The 18249-nt window shown below is 34.5% G+C and overlaps 1 protein-coding gene across 1 annotated transcript; it reads right to left on the bottom strand.

Moving 5' to 3' along the window:
- Positions 1-16112: 16112 nt before the first annotated feature.
- LOC141705199 (fatty acid hydroperoxide lyase, chloroplastic-like) lies at positions 16113-17920 on the bottom strand. The gene is made up of 2 exons (XM_074508253.1): positions 17413-17920; positions 16113-17198 (listed from the first exon to the last, which is right to left on the bottom strand). Exons 1-2 carry the CDS (start codon positions 17842-17844, stop codon positions 16158-16160), a joined length of 1473 nt encoding a protein of 490 aa, XP_074364354.1. The 5' UTR covers positions 17845-17920; the 3' UTR covers positions 16113-16157.
- Positions 17921-18249: the final 329 nt, after the last annotated feature.

Raw genomic sequence — 18249 nt, 5'->3', positions numbered from 1 at the left:
GCTCAAATCCAAGCAAGTGGCCAAAACCAAACCTACTGTCAACAAAGGAGATCAACTCTTCATATGTGACATCAAAGAATTTTCAGATATAAATCTCTATCTGGATGAGCTTGAAGAAGTCAGATCTATTGATGCCTACAAGCACCTTCCAGGGAGACTAGTCTTCAGGTACTAGGGTGGTAAAGAAATTACATGGCCACTTCACAGAATTCTCAATGAAGGCTGTTTAACTTTAGTGACTTGTCTTCTCCTCAATCAAGAAAAACTTTGAATTCAACATAGTATCCAAGAAATGGTACTAAACAAGATTGAGGAGATAAGAAATAGCTGGAGAGGACCAAATGCACTCCCAAGAGTATTGACTATTCCTTTCACTGAAGATAGGTTGCATTTGAGGCCATACTGGATCATGGAGTTCAACGATGAAAAGAACATTATAAAGATTCTTCAGATTGGAAGATCAGCTAAAGATCGCTAAAGATGGAGATTTCCATGAAAGCCTCAAATTTGATAATGTTGAAATGATTTCTGAAGATAATGATGATGAGAGTGGCCAAGAACCAATGTCTAAGGAAAATGCAGAAAAATCTACAATAAATGAAGCACATAATTCAACATCCGTCGAAAGACCAAGTGCATCATCCATTGGAAGACAATCTACAGCATCCGTCGAAAGGGAAAATTCAACATCCGTTAAATCATTAATAGAAATTGAGGACCAATACATATCACAATCAGAAAGAACCCCAACTACAAGTCAAAGATCCACAAACTCAGGGGGATTTTCTTCTAATCAAACTTTGTCACAAATCAAGACAATAATGAGGCCTCTTCATCTAGAGCTAATCTACCTCAACAGAGAAAGTAGACAAGAGATCACCCATTAGAACTGATCATTGGTGATGCCTCTTCAAGAGTGCAATTAAGGAAAACAAGTCAAGATAAATGCCTATGTAGCAGCTTTCTATCTCAGGAAGAGCCTAAAAAGGTAGAAGAAGTTATGTTGGATCTTGATTGGGTTTTAGCTATGCAAGAGGAGCTAAACCAATTTGAAAGGAATAAAGTATGGAAGCTAGTACCCAAGCCTAGAAAAGAATCCTATTGACACCAAGTGGGTATTCAGAAACAACATGGATGAAAATGGCATAGTGGTCAGAAATAAAGCTAGATTGGTTGCTAAGGGCTAATGTCAACAAGAAAGAATTGATTTTGATGAAACCTTTGCTCCTGTTACAAGACTTGAAGCCATGAGAATCTTCTTAGCCTATGCAGCCCATGCCAATTTCAAAGTCTATCAAATGTGTAATATTCGGGATATATCGTTTAATTGTTTTTGCTATTAAATAATTATTATATGTGTTTCCGTATCTATTCTGTGATTATTTGTTAAGTGTTAAATGTGTTTGGATGTTTAAAAATATTATTAATTGAGTATTTAAATTTTTATATGTCCAAAATAAAATATAGATAATTGTCATATCTTCCTAATTATTTTTATGTTGATTTATGAATTTATAGGAATCATAGGGATTTTATAAAATCTTTTTCCCGGTATTTAAAATCTATTTTATAAAAACGGGAACCAACCGACGTCATTCGTTTTTATGTTTTTAGAACCCGAAAACTCTTCGAGAACTCCTTCCTAGCCTAATTTCAATATTTCGAGCATTTTCCATGTTTCGACTTTTTCGATCAGGCATACGGTTTGTCCTGCGCGGGTCCCGGCGCAACATTTTCGATATAATATTCGTTTCGGTAAATCAAAAAAACTCGTATTTTCGAGAAACGGGAGCTTTTTATTAAATTATCACAATTATCACCTCGTAATGCGTGTAACCAGGCGCTCAGACCAAGACCGCAGGACAAATTGTACTAATTTGGATAATTATCCCGAAAACCGATACCGTTTGGATAAGTTTTTATAAATAAACGTACCATTTTATATTCGGAATGATCCAACGGGATACTAATTTTCCGTAATTATAAATAGCCTTTTACCGTATTTTTATTTCGTATCAAAATCATTTGCAGACAGTTAATTTTATAATTTTTCAGAGAAAAACCCTAAATTCATAAAATCTTCTGAGAATCAAACTACCATTTCAAGTATTATTGAAATCAGTTGGAAAAGTTGGAGTAACCAAATCGAAGGTCTCAAGGAGTACTATCAGATTCTGTGTTCCATATCACTGCAGAAATCAAGGTTTATTTTCTGAAAATTTATTTATTTTCGAATTATTATTATTAAAAATATGAATTTCTGTTCGGGATGATTGTTTGTATGATTTGATGATTGCATGTTGTAGAGCTTGTTTTCCTGCTGATTTTCATATATCATACATCTGATTTGGAGTTCAATAACATGCTCAAAAGTGGGTTTAATTTTCGAATTTTGAAATTAGGGTTTATAATCCGTATGAATGTTTTCAATTAAAATTTGGGGCTTTTTGATTTAGGGGTTATTAGTTGTTGATTTTATAGTGGGTTGTGTTCCTTATGAAATTTGCAATCGATTGGTATATAGCTCGTTAACAGAGAATTAATGAATCGAAGGGAGTTGTCTTTTTAAGTTTTCGATGTTCTTGGCCAATTTCCGGCCAGGACAGGGATGATTGATGTGTTTTGATTGCGCGAATAGATTCCTGGTGTTATGTAGTGTAGATCTGGAGCAGATGGTGAGGTGAGGGTGCCGGAATTGAGTTCTCCGGCCACCCCCGATTGTTTTCCGGCGACCCCTTGGAAAATTACAGTTTAGTACCCTGACTTTTGAAAACGATGAAGTTCAGTCCCTGAACTTTCCAGAGTTTTCAAAAATAGGATTCCTGTTTTAAAAATACTCAAAAATCATATTCCCTATTTATTTTTATTATAAAAATTCGATTTTAATTCTGAAAATTCCAAAAATTATTATTTTAATTCCAAAAATTATTTTTAATTTAAAAATAAATCTGAATTAATTAGTTAATTAATTTCAGTTAATTTTTAATTGATTAATTGGTCAATTAATTTGGAAATTAATTGATTAATTGATTTAATTAATTATTAATTGATTTTAATTAATTATTTAATTAGATTTAATTATTTAAAAATGATTTAAAATTCTGAAAAAATAGTTTCGAGCTTTAAAATATTATTTTAAACTGTTTTCAAGGCTCGATAATTATTATAAAATTGTTTTGAAGCCAGAATTGGCCAGCCGAACCCTGTTTATTACTCCAAATTGATCCAACGACCCGTTTTAATTCCGAAAAATGTTTTAAAAATCATTTTAAATATCCGAAAGTCTGTTTATGACCCGAGACTTCGTTATAAACGTTATATCATTGATTATGTGACGTGTTATATGTTATATGTGACTTGTTGGTTAACTGTCGGTCTATATATTCGATATTTACTTGTTTATTGCGTAACTTTCAATCCGTTAATCGGATTTGGGTGAAACGAAGGGTAAATAGAAGTATGTGTCGAATAGAATCGTATAAGTTGAATATTGATAGATGCTTATGATATGTGAGCAGAAGAGGCAAGGCGTAGGAAAGGGAAACAGGTAGTCAAAGAGTAAGACAGTCGTGACTGAAAGCGAGTGCAGTATAATAAGCTAGTACCAGGCAAGTGTTCGGAACTTTCTCGAGATATTGTAGTGATTGATAGTTCTTTTTAATATTGTAAGTGCTTTGAAGCACTAAACCCTAAACCCTGATTTCAGTTATTGATCTTGAGCCGTAAACCTGATTCTTTCTAGTCCATTGATTGTTGTATACCCAATACGAACCTCAAATATACGATACTACTCCACAAGTACATACAAACTAAATATCAAACACTGAACCAGATTGCTTACACATTCAACCTATTGTATCTTGTGCTCTGAAAGACCAAGTTTTTGGAAACCCTGAAACATTGATTCCTTTGTTATCCAATTCTTTCATTACCTAACAGCCAAGCTTTGGGAATGCCATATTGATCTTTATGCAGATTGAAACCATTTTCATTATTGAATGTCCAATGTTGTTAATGATCCTGTTTATTGTTTATTACTGCTTATTCTGTTATTATGTTAGAATTGGATTGTTTTTATAAAATTGTGGACCAGATTCGTGGTCAGACCATATAATGGTCAAGTTAGGCCAATATGTGCCTTGGATCCAGTAGTTAGAGCAGTGTTGTGTGCTTTGCTCGGGGTTAGTGCGTGACTGATCAGCAGCCTAACCTTGGTTTTTAAAATGAAAATATAATATCCAATTCTAAATCATAATTCATTGTTCACTTGATATCGTAACCATTTTCACTTGGTGATCATTATTCTTAGTTTTGTCATTGTGACTTGATGAGCTAGTTAGCTCATTTGTGTGATGTTGTTTATGTTCTTTTCCAGTTAAAAAGGAACCGGTTGGTACCGAGGATCCCCAGTCCAGCGCGAGAGCTAGGGGTTCAGGTTGATTGAGCTAAGCTAGTAGGCTTCTTTCGGGATAATATAAGTTTGTAAACGTTTGTAATAATGTTTATTACTCAGTTCTGAGTTTGGATAGTTGAGATTTGAACGGTTTGTAAAATAAGTATGTGTTTGGCTTGTGTGCATACTTTAACCTGTTGCGGTCTGTGGTAGTTGGTAAGTAGGGTCACTGTATATTATTATTATCTTTATTATTGTTATAAGCAGGTTATAAATGGTGTGTGTGTGGACCCCAAACTTCTGACCCGGGTTTGGAGGGCGCCACAAAATGGATATTAAAGTGCCTTTCTAAATGGAGATTTGGAGGAGGAAGTCTATGTCAGTCAGCCTCCTGGTTTTGAAGACCCAAATTTTCCAGAATACGTCTACTATCTTTGAAAGCACTTTATGGATTGAAGCAAGCACCTAGAGCCTGATATGATAGTTTATCAAAGTTTCTCTTAGAAAATTACTTCACTAGAGGTACTGTTGACAAAACCTTATTCTTTAGAAATGTTAATGGCTCCAGTATACTTGTTCAAATTTATGTAGATGATATTATATTTGGCTCTACAGATGAAAAACTTTGCAAAAAGTTTTCCAATTGATGCAAAGTAAATATGAAATGAGTATGATGGGAGAACTAACTTACTTTCTTAATTTACAAGTTCATCAAGTTAGTGATGGAATATTCATTAGTCAAACCAAATATATTTATGATCTTTTGAAGAATTTAATCTAATGGATTGCACATCTGCAAAAACTCCCATGGCCACTGTAACTAAACTTGAATTAAAGAAAGCTGAAAAGTCTGTGGATATTTTAAGCTATAGAGGCATGGTTGGCTCACTTTTATAATTAACAGCTAGTAGGCCAGATATAATATTTGCTACCTGTCTATGTGCTAGATTTTAGGCTAATCCTAAAGAATCTCATTTAATAGCTATTAAGAGAATTTTCAGATATCTCAAGCGAACACCAAAACTTGGCATTTGGTACCCTAGAGATTCTGGCTTTGATCTAACTGGTTATTCAGATGCAGATTATGCAGGTTATAATATTGATAGAAAAAGTACTACAGGAACCTGTCAATTTCTAGGAAACAAGCTAGTATCATGGTTCAGTAAAAAGCAAAATTCAGTTTCTACTTCTACAGCTGAAGCTGAATATATTGTTGCTGGTAGTTGTTGTGCACAGATTTTATGGATGAAAAATCAACTGTTAGACTATGGTCTATAAGTGAATAAGATTCCTATTTTTTGTGATAACACAAGTGTTATTGCCATCACTGAGAATCCAGTACAACATTCAAGGACAAAGCACATTGACGTCAAGTACCACTTCATTAGAGAGCATGTTATGAATGGTACTGTGGAACTTCATTTTGTTCCAAGTGAAAAACAACTTGCAAGCATCTTTACCAAACCACTTGATGAATTCACTTTCACTAGATTGGTAAGTGAGTTAGGTATGCTTAATTACTCATAATCTACTTTGATGTCTAGGTAAATTGAACTACAGCCAGAATAATATTTGATATTTCTTGTCATTAATGTAAATTTTGGCTATGTCAAAATTTATATTTCGACGGATGTTCATTATTCATTGAAAATGAACATCCATTGAACTGTATTATCCGTAAAAGTATCAATTATTACTCTGGGTAATTTTATCATCATCCGTCGAATTGTACTCAATCTTAGCCGTTAATTTTGAGCATCATCCGTCGAATTTACTTACAGCCTATATGTATATTTTAACGGATAATCTTAGAATTTTGACAGTTTTCTCTTATTTTTAAACGGCTATTTTGGGTTAATTTGATTGGTCACTTTATTTTACTTTTTACTTTTTGACAGCTTATTTCTGAGAAAGTATAAAAGCTAATTACATTTCTATTCTTTGTTTTTATCTTTCTCAAAGCAATTTCTCTAACTTCTTCTTCCCAAAAGCAAAAACTCTCTCTGCAACTAATCTCAATCACAACAATGGCACCCATAGTCAAAATCATGTCCTCAACTGGGTTTGTTTATGAAAAGAACAACTTTGTGGCTTTAGTGAACAAGCAAATTTTGGCATCTAAAGACTATCACGAGATGATGGACTTCATACTAAACTGTAAATTGAGCTATGCCATGCTTGAGTCCTCAACCATTTACTGTGAGGTTGTCGAGGAAATTTGGACTACAGATGTGTTCAACTCAAAGGACAAGACCATTACCTTCACTCTCAAAGGTAGTGAACATTGTGTTAACTGTGATGCAATTGAAAAGTGTTTTAATTTGCCTGAAACTAACACACTTGCACACAGACACTGATGTGAGTAACATGCTAGTTTCCATGGGTTATGCTCTTGATGCCACTAAATTAGGCGATGTTAGGAGACTAGGTCTTAAAAAATAATGGAGTTTTCTATGTGATTCATTTATCAAGGTGTTTTCTGGAAAAATAAGTAATTTTGATGTTGTATCTTACTCACTTGTTCATATGCTTATATTTCTTAGTGATAAGTATTTCAATTTTAGCACTTCTGTCATTTTATAAGATAGGGAGTGAATTAGGGATATTAAGAAGAGGTCTAAGAATATCTATTATGCTAGATTTTTCATGATGCTAGCTAATTTTGTTTCTGAGAATCTCACCATTGAGAAACCAACAAACAAGTTAGCTTGTTAGTTCTAAGAGAGGAGAATTATTGCTGACTTGAACAGGGAAATCATCACATAGATGTTACACTTGTGTACATACCAATCATGGAGTTGCCTCAGGTAAGTGAGGTAAATATTTCTGTCTCTACCACTATTTCTCAACCACCTACTTCTTTTTCATCAACTGTGGCAATGGCATCTGTGAATGTGACAAAACAGATGTCTACCCAAGCCAAAAAACCAAAAGTTTCAAAATCAAGGTCAAAGAAAGCCCCCTCTAGTTTCTCTCAACAGAAGCTAGTTGTAAAATCTACTAAAAATCAAGAGGGGAGTGTGAAGCGAAGTAAGATTAGTGAGGGACAGGGTGAACATCAAAGAAGCCCTAAGAATAATAAGGTTGGAAAGGTGAGTGAATCACAACTTAGCCACACTGTAGTTTCCCAAAAAACTGTAGTGATTACTAAGGACATTAGCTCATTGCTAGTTGCATCCTCCCAAAAGGATGTGACTACTAAACAAAACTCTCAGCCAAGAGCATAGGCCAAAAGGGTAAGGGACACAAGCTCACCCCAAACTTATGCCAGAAAGAAGAAATCCAAAACCATTGGGGATACACAGGGTGCACACACTGTGCCTACTGCAGTCAAAGACTCAGTACATGCACATTCTCAAAGTCTGGTTGATGTGGCTCCAATAAATGTGGAGTCACGGCCAAAATCTTTAATAATTGAATCACCTAACATACTAAACTCACCCACACATTCACTAGATGTTAATATAATTCATATATCAATTCCTGATTCTCCATCTCTAACTCTCAGGGAGGAGCCAAAAATTCAAGCAAGTGAGCATCATCTTTTAGATGATTTGTTGGCTTACTTGCCATTTCTTTCTGAGTCTACTGAAACATCTGTGCAATATCTCAAATCAATCACCACAGATTCAACATTGGTCTCTACCCCAAACTCTTTCATTTCCACTATCTCGACGGATATTGTTCATCTGTTGACAAGTGATTGTATCTCGACGGATGTGCTTAACAGCAGTCATCCGTTGAAACTCTCAACTACTATTTTGATGGATGTTCCTCATCGTTGAATATCATTGCACCACTTCAAACTTCAACAAATGTTACAAGTGCAGATGATCTAGTATTTGTACAATCACTCTTAGGACTGATGGAAGTGAGTGAATTGAGTGAGAGGCTGAGTTGCTCTCAGGCAAAAGGAGAGGAAAAGAGTGAAAAACTGCAAGCTATTTCTTCCAGCTTGGCAAAACTGAGTGAGTGGAGTCCCACCTTAGTAGGTGAAGGTGAGGGTGTGAGGGTGGGAAGCCAAGGGGAGCCCTTGATTCAAGAAAAGAGAGAAAATGAAAGAAAAGCATGTACAGAAGAATGGAAGAGCCCATTGTAAGTAGAGCTGGCCAGTTAGGCGGTCCGTGCGGGCCGGGCCGGGCTGAATGCGGGTTGAGCTCGGGAAGCAAGAACACTAAACCGGCACGCAAGTTAAACGAATCGGGTCGGGCTGGGCTCGAACTGACATACACGAACTCGTAACCGACACTGGACTCGTGAGCGATGCGGGCTGTGCGTGCTGAGTGCGGGCTTTAAGCATGCGAATTTGGAACCCTCTCACAGTAACCAACTTGAAGGAAATCATCTTTTGGGTAAATATGAAGTCTCTAGAATTGTTCTTTTATTGAGCCATTATAACCCAAAATATTACCTCTGTACCTGATAATTTTCATGTATACAAGCCTCCATTTCCAAAGGTCTTCCATTATGTGTAGGGATATTATGATTTAACCATTACACAAAACCAAAATGTAGCTATAAAAACCTTCAAAATTTATCAGTCCTCTTGATGTTGTTTTCTACAAAATTAGTATTGTGGCATAACCAATTAATTCTGGTGTAAACATTTCATCAAGCAACTCATGGGCGTGAACTTTTCTTCTATATGGACATATTACTCAAGCATCTAACGATTATATCATCTCAATAGGCTTGGTTTTCTTCTATATGGACAGAAACACAGTTCACAGACATGGCAGAAAGGAGGAAGATGTTGGCGTGTGAGGCACACCCGCGGGCGGGCTGTGCGGGCTCGTGCGGGCTGTGCGAGTTGCCTGGTCCGTGCGGCTCGTGCGGGCTCGGCTCGTGCGGGCTCGTGCGGGCTCGTGCGGTTCCGGGTTCTGAAATTAGTATTCGTATTCGGTTCACCTAATTTAGCGAATTGGGCGGGTTTGAACCGGCCCGGTTCGGTCCGAATTTTTTACGGTTTCCGTATGAACCGGTCCCGAATGAGCGGTTCAAACCCGCACATTTGGCCAAATCTAATTGTAAGTCAGTTAATAAATCTCAATGAGGCTAAAAAAAAATTAATTCAGCAAGAATATCAAGTTTTCTTAGATTCTTTTTCTTATGAAACTGCCATTTACTCGCCCTGTTTCAGCTTATCAAGTTTTGGCTGAACTGGACAATGTGGCTGCTGAAAGAATGCTCAATTTGGTACATACTACTACCTCCATGCAAAGAGCTAAAGATGCCATCACAGCCATGCCACCCACAGCTAGTGATGACATTGATTATGGAACTGGTGGTTCTGAGGATCTATCTGGGGATGAAGATGATGATGAAGGAGACTCCATGGATATAGGGGGACAAGCAGGCCCTAGCTTTAGATCAAACATGCCATCTTGGGTGTTTTTCAAAGCATGTGATGAGCATCATTTCAAGTCCACCCTTTCTCATATCATTCAGCAAACTCAGACAGCCCTTCAAGCTACTACAAATGCCAACACCAAGAGCCTTCTACAAGCACATTTGCACTCTCTTCAACTGCATCAAATACAATCTCTTAAACAAAATCAGGATTTCAATGAACTAAATACTGAAATTGATCAAATCAAAAAGGATGTTACTGAGAGATTGGATGCCAAGTTTCCTAGAACAACTTTTCTAGACATCAGCAGACAACTAAGGAAAAATTCAGATCTAAGCAGCAAGGTGGATTCCTTAGACAAAAGGATCAAAACCCTGGAAACTTCAATCACTAAAATTCATCTCCATCAAGCCCAACAAACTATGCTACTTCGGAAACTGGTGGCTGCACAGACCTCAACCTCCACTCAACTTGATGCTAACAAAAAGGGAGAGAAAAATATTATTCCAGTTACCCAAGGGGAGTCAACAAGTGAGGGGGAGAAAGTGCTCAAAATTCAAGTAAGCAAAGTAATTGTTCCCGCATTTACTTTCCTAAAGCCACCAGTCATGGACAGCATTGATCTAATTAAGATAGCAGCTGCTAAGTTGGAATCAAATGAGAAATCTAAACAGCTTGATGTTGCAGCAGTTGAGAAAGAACTGGATGACAAATGGAAGAAAATTGATGAATAAATTGTAAAGAAGTTTGGTCCAATTGAGAAGAAAGACAAAGTCTTCTCTCACTTCTCTCAATTGAGACAAATTTCAGCTGATGAGATGAGCCTAGGGAACTTAGAAAGGGGTCAACCCTCAACAATCAAATCTCCAAAGGCCAGTGAAATTTTTAATCCAAAAATAATTTATCCAAAAACCTCAGACAAAAATCCACTAGACCTATCATATGAAACCCCTAGGCTAGATAAAAAAAGCTGCTTGGAAGGTCCATAGCTTTCTTCAAAGATCTCATAGACTCAGTGCTAAAGAAAAGAATTGCTAAAATCTACGGAAATGATAAATTGATCTGTGTGTAGTGGCTGGACATCCACAATTTGCAGAAGCTAAGAAAGAAGAAAAGGTGAGGCTCAAACAACAACAAAAGCAAGCTGCTTTAGATGCCAAGAACCAAGCTAAGAAGCCTGCAATCACAGAAGTTATATTGCCAACCGAGACATCTGAGAATCTGGGTGAAGGAAAGAAAAAAACCAACGCATATAAAAAGGAAGTTTAGATACAAGATGCATGCAAAGAGGAAGATAAATTTTGATGAAGACAAGAAAGACTACATGTCAGCCCAATCTACAACCTCAAGCCAATCAGCCATACCTACTGTGAAGGAAGCTGAATTCAAGGTTGATCCTAACATCACCTTTCATGGTGATACTGTTGTTCCAAATGATGAGCCTATAGATTGGGACAACTTGCCTCTTCCTGATCTAAATCTTCCAATCTTTTCCAAACAAAGGAAGACAAAGGAAAAAGTAGTCAAAACAGTCAAGCCTACCAAGCTCAAATCCAAGCAAGTGGCCAAAACCAAACCTACTGTCAACAAAGGAGATCAACTCTTCATATGTGACATCAAAGAATTTTCAGATATAAATCTCTATCTGGATGAGCTTGAAGAAGTCAGATCTATTGATGCCTACAAGCACCTTCCAGGGAGACTAGTCTTCAGGTACTAGGGTGGTAAAGAAATTACATGGCCACTTCACAGAATTCTCAATGAAGGCTGTTCAACTTTAGTGACTGTCTTCTCCTCAATCAAGAAAAACTTTGAATTCAACATAGTATCCAAGAAAATGGTACTAAACAAGATTGAGGAGATAAGAAATAGCTGGAGAGGACCAAATGCACTCCCAAGAGTATTGACTATTCCTTTCACTGAAGATAGGTTGCATTTGAGGCCATACTGGATCATGGAGTTCAACGATGAAAAGAACATTATAAAGATTCTTCAGATTGGAAGATCAGCTAAAGATCGCTAGCCATGAAACTCTCAGAGAAATACAAGAAAAGCTGGATCTAACAAATGAGAATGAATCAAAATTTTTTAGACAATTCCAATGTCAGATTGAAGAGAATGATGTGAAGCTGGGAAGAAGTCAAGGCAATCAAGAAAATGATCTTAAATTTCTCAATCTAGATGAGCATCTTGATAATGATCTATAAGACACTCTACAAATCTTTCTTTGTGAGAATTTTCAATAAATTGCACCACTTGTAAATTTTATCTACTTTATTTTATTCTGTATTCATAGAGTGTTTTGTTATCATCAAGTTTCTCTTAATTTATGACTATAATTCCAGTAGACATAAATTGTGGGAGATTGTTAGGAATATGTTGTGTACTTGATGATAATTTGAATAAAATACTAAGTAGATATTATTTAAGTGATTTTGTAGCTTTCAACGGATGATCATTTCAACATATATTGAAAGAGTAGCTTATGTACAATAAGACTAGTAGCACATTTCTGCATACTTGGATAACTTAGTGAACTAGGTGTTGTCGAATGTTTAAGTCATGTTGACTACTAGATTGATATGTAAGATATGATGGTGAATTGTAAATAATAGATGTTATATAATTTTGTATAAATGAAATAGAGTTAACTATCAAGAAGACAGTCTCAACGGATGATTCACAAAGTTTCAACGGATGATCAATATAAGTCTCGACGAATGATTAACCAAAGTTTGAACGGATGATCAATCTAAGTTCCAACGGATGATCAATCTAAGTTCCAACGGATGTTCAAATTCAAAGAGCAGTTGACAGTGACTTGACAGTCACATGTGTTGGTTGTATGTAAATGGAATGTGGTAGCCTGTTTGAAGGATTTAGAGAATAAAGAAGCATTTTCATTTCCATGATAAACAGATGATATTCAAAGATGCTGGCAAAGATAAGTGTAGCAGCATGAAGTTAGACTAGATATAGTTTATCTTATTATCTTATCGTTTTATCATGTATCTTGGTGATATATAAACCAAGTGTAGTAAGTTGAATAGCATCGAAGTTAGTAAGCAAAAACCAGAGAAATAGATATAGCAAAATCTGCAAAGAATTTCTCTGTAGCTCTAGTTGTTCAACTTGTAAGCAGCTGTGTACTATTTGTATCACATAGTTCTCTACTTAATATATATCTCTGGTGAAAAAGTTCAATCTACCAGAAAGTTTTTAAATACTTGTATTTAATTGCTTTGTGATTTGATTTCTGTTATATTCTTATTCTGCACTATTGCAAATCAAACACAGTTATTTATTTGTAGAAGAATCATTCTTAAAATCCAAAAAGAAGCCAGAATTACATTCAACCCCCCCTTTGTAATTCTTATTTAGATTGTTTGGGAATAATAATTGATATCAGAGCAAGCTCTTGAACTTTGGATTTATATAATACACGGGTTGATTAACTATCTATGTTATTCATATTAATTTTCTCAAAACTTAAATAGAGATCATTCGTTTATCGGGGTAATGACATTGAAACAAAAGAAAATAATGTACACTATTTATCTTAACTAAAATAAAATTATAATATTGATCGAGATTAAAATAAATTTAAAATAAACAAAGTATAATGAGTTAACTTTAGTAAGTGTAATGGATTTAGGGTTAAAAATTTAAAATTATGTTATTGAACTCGTAATTCGTCGATCGGAATAATCGGGTTAAAATAAAATAATATATACTATTCATCCAAGCAAAAAAATTTAGAACTAATCGAGTATAAAATAAAATTAAAATCAAAATAACATTCGACTAGTTAAAATAAAATAATGTATACCACTCATTTGAGTTAACAAACAAAATTTAAATCAAACTAAATATTGTTAGTTGAACTTGATTAGAATAATGTATCTAGAGATAATTAAATTAATAATAAAACTAAATGTGATTCGTATATTATATATTGAACCTGGATAAAACTTATTGTTTACATTAAAAAAATATATTTGGTAAACACACAATAAATAACAATAATATTATAGATTTCAATTAGTAATATTATTATTTTTCAAGTTTAAATATCTCTAAATAAAAATATCAAATTATATCCTTATTATATAATATGCATAGGTATGATCTTATTCCAATTTTTGTTAGTCATGGTTCATTTACTACCAATTTAATATGAACCGTTAAATATTTTTACAAATACTTGTGTATATGTATAATCATTATCAAATCGTATCATATAAAAAATTGTGAATAAACAAATTTCGCATCTTAAAGTTACAGTTCAATTTATTTTTTTTAAAATTATACAATATTAAAAAAAATCCACGCCTCGCACAATATAATACACGAGATTGTTTTTTATTCATGTTATTCATTATACTTTTTTCAAAACTTGAAAAGAGGTTCGTTTGTCAATGTAATAACATTGATATAAGAAAAAATAATATACACTATTTATCTTTACTAAAACAAAATTATACTAATGGTAGAGGTTAAATAAATTTAAAACAAACTAAGAATAAGCAGTTGAATTGATTTTGTATAATGGATTTGGGGCTAACACAAAATAATAATTACTATTGGTTCGTCTTTAAACAAAATTAAAATCAAACTAAATATTATTAGTTGGGTTTGATCATTACAATGGGACTCATAATAAAAAAAATAAAAAAAAAAACTAAATGTGATTCGTATCTTATTGATGGGGATAAAAGTTATCATTTAAATTAAAAAAATAATTATATTTAGGAAAAATACCTAAAAATAACGGTAAAACTACATATTTCAGTTAGTAATATTTTTTTAATTTAAGTAACTCTAAATAAAAAATATTAAAATATATCCTTATATATAATAAGTGCAAGGAACTCAATATCCAAAATTTTGGTCATATAACGCCAAAACAATCTCAACCATTGATATAATATTGAGATTATTTTAATATAATCATAAATATAAAATGATTACATTATTTTACTACTATTTAAATAAGATAATGCGATAATAATGTCGTAACAATTCTAGATTAAACATGGTTAGAGGTTAAATTCATCATAAATATAATAGATTAAATTATTCAACTAATATTCAAACACCAAAACATGATACGATGATACAACAGTAAATAGGACATGATTAGATATTCTATGATAAGATATTCTGCTATATATAGCTACATAATATACATCCCAAAGAAAGTAATTAAATTCAACACCCGTATTTTTCTCAAAATCTACATATTTATTATAACAATATTTTTAAAAAATAATAAAAATAGGGTGAAAAACCAAAATAGACACTATTTGGGGAGATTTGCCCAAAATACCCACCGGCGGGAAAACCGCTCAAAATACCCACTGAATACGCATTATTATCATGCGTATTCTATTTTTTAAAAAAAATACAAAAAATACGCATGTGAGAGAATATGCATGTCTCACATGCGTATTCTTTGTATTTTTTTTAAAAATAGAATACGCATCTCTAACATGCGTATTCAGTGGATATTTTGGGCAGTTTTCCTGCCGGTGGGTATTTTGGATACTTGAAACTGTAAAGTGGTGTATTTTGGGCATTTTTTCTTACAAATAAATCACAACAATTATTAAATTTGCAAGAGTTGACTTTTATTAATTATACATAAATGAATTTGTTATAACCTATCAAAATAATTAAATTTTGTATTACGAACTATTTAATATCATTGCCAATTTTCTTTTCAAGTAATAATAATAATAATAATAATAATAATTAATGACATGGTCAGATACTCCATCGAAAATGACACAATTATTAACTGATACATAAATTCATATCATATAGGTTTTTTTCAAGTTCCAAAATTTTAAATTATATATATAATCTCCCCCCAATATATTAAAACTTCAGTAAATCATTATGTGAAATAGTATATATACTATTGTTTGTGTGGCACCTTCTCTAATTTTCTGAAATTTAAGTATACTAAATAATTGTTAGAAACCACATAATTAATGTGATTTATTTGAAATGCGTGAAAGTCTGATTTATGTTCTGCTTCATTCAAAATTTTTGTATATAAACATAAAATGAATAAATTATGATAATGCAAGGTTCAGCATACATAACTCATTTTTTTGACCACCTAAAAAACATGTGTTCTAAAATCGGCCGGCTAGGAGGAGTATTATGGGAAATTGAAGGTGAACCTATTTAAATTTAAGCTAGTATTTGGCCTTATTCGAATGCCGAAAATAAAATAATAGGAAAATTGGTTAATTATTAGGATTTTGGAAATATAACCGAATTTATAATTGATTTTCAAATTTTACGACCTTTGAAAAAAACAAAGATGAATTACACCAAAAGTCTTAATACACAAGAAGATAACATAAATCCACAATTTGTTGTATTCCACTAAACATTCGAAATTTACTTGGCATGTTCAACTTTCGAGATTGATCCCTGAGAATCAATCGAAAGATACTCGTACCTCTGAAACATATGAGCCACAATAATAGAAGTTGTAAGCGTTACATAATCTTTACCAGCACATTGTTTGTTCGACTCGCTAGGTGTCCCCGTCTGTGGTCCATTCGACCAGTACAAATAATTCAGTAACTCGCTCCCTTTTTTCGTGGTAAACCTATCAGCAACAAATTTTTCAGGCTCTTCGAATACTTTCTCGTCTCTCATAACTTGAGGTTGATATCCACAGAGTAACTCCCCTTTTTTGATCTCAAATGCGGAGTTATGCGAGCTCAACGTAAAATCTTTCCTAGCTCTCGCATACTGTAATGGTACAGGCGGGTTAAGCCTGAGTGTTTCGTAAACGAACGAGTTAACCAAGTCGAGTTGTTTCACCAAGTCGAAACTCAGCGAGCTCGTCCCGATCTTTTCCTTGACTTCATTTCTTAACTTTTGTTGCAACCCTGTCTTGTCATTTCCTAGGGCACTAAAAATGGCTGGTAAAAATACAGTAAATCCACCGAATGCATTAAACCCGAGGATAAAAATTAGGTTATGCAGGGCTTCTTTTTTACCGAGACCAAACTCATTTTGTGCTAGCTCAAGAACTTCTTGGCCTTCTTTTTCAATAAACTCCGCGAGTTTATTATAACCTCCGGAGACAAGAAAAGAAGGGTAAGCGAAAGAATGCGCAAAAATTTCTACGAGAGGTTGTAAGCTTGGGATGCTAACAGTGGGAAGGACTTGTAGTGCAAGCCAAGCATCTAGCCACATGTAACCTTTTTCGGCTACCTCGGGTGATTTTGATGGATCAACTCCGATTAGGCAACGAGTTAGGAAGTTGAAGATGAATTGTTGGAGTTGGACGAGGGGAGTAACGGAGCCAGATTCGGATTTTTCAATATCGGATTCGATGGTGTTCCACATTGTGTCTAGGTTTGAGGTTACAGTAGGGACCCAAATCTTTGAGCTGCGTTTAAGAATCTCCTTTGCAAATTTCTTCACCTGTTAGAAATTTATACAACAACAGAAACAATCATAAGTTTGAATATCGTTTTCTTATATTCTTTGCGTCCCATAATACTTAGCATCCTAAATTTGTAATTATATGTTCGTAGTTAAGGTCTCTTCAAATTAAAATCTTAAAAATTATATTTATGATACATTTCAACACAGCTTAAATACGTGCAAAAAGTCAAAGTAACAAACAGGACCATACCTGAGTGTGTTGAGGTTCAGAAGTATCAAGGTAAGCACAAACACGAACATCGCCAGTGAAGCCAGTGCTAGGCATGAAATCTCCTATAAGAATGTTCTTCTTCTCAACCAGTTCCATATCAAACATATGCGCAAATGACTTGCAGTCCAGCACTGCTATCACATTCGGATTCACTCCCATGAAAAACGGAAACGTTGGCGGCATATTTGTCCTAAACACAGTGCTCTTGTGCTCCTCTATTCTCTTTTTGAAATATGTACTTGGTCCTTGAAACCAAAAATAGTCTAGCCTGTCCTTTAAAGGCCCAACCATTGGCAATCCGTACCCTCCGGGGATCGTACGGACCGGCAAGGATGTCGATCCTTGCGATGGTACTATTGTAGGTGTCACCGCTGGCGGTGTGGCGCAACAAACTATTTTTTGCATCATCATAATGTGTGTGTGTGCGCAATGGTTAAGATGTTTTCTAATTTTTAGCTAGTTCTTGAGTAGCTAGGTGAAGTGATATGCTAATATTATTTCTGAGTGGAGGAGAAATATGGCATGTGAAATTTTTAAGGTTGGGATATTTTGGATGAAATATCCTTGTCAAACTTTAGTTATTTTGTAGGCTAGCAGTAGCCGGAGCTTGTGAATTGATAAAAGATAATACTCAAATCTGGCATGTACAGGGTGTTGGTTATAGGCCCAATAAGACCCATTGAACGAAGGCCCATTAAGCGGTTGTGCTACTGAGCCGAAAGACCTCCAGGCCCGCGTCGCCAAGGCCCATGGAATCCCAGACCGAGGCCTGCTACTCGCGGACCGTTGGACAATGCAAGGCACATAACGCCCCCT

The sequence above is a fragment of the Apium graveolens genome, unplaced genomic scaffold (assembly GCF_009905375.1).
Source record: "Apium graveolens cultivar Ventura unplaced genomic scaffold, ASM990537v1 ctg8621, whole genome shotgun sequence".
Lineage (NCBI taxonomy): Eukaryota > Viridiplantae > Streptophyta > Magnoliopsida > Apiales > Apiaceae > Apium > Apium graveolens.
The sequence above is the reverse complement of the archived record's forward strand: the minus strand, read 5'-3'. Positions and strand labels throughout refer to the sequence as shown.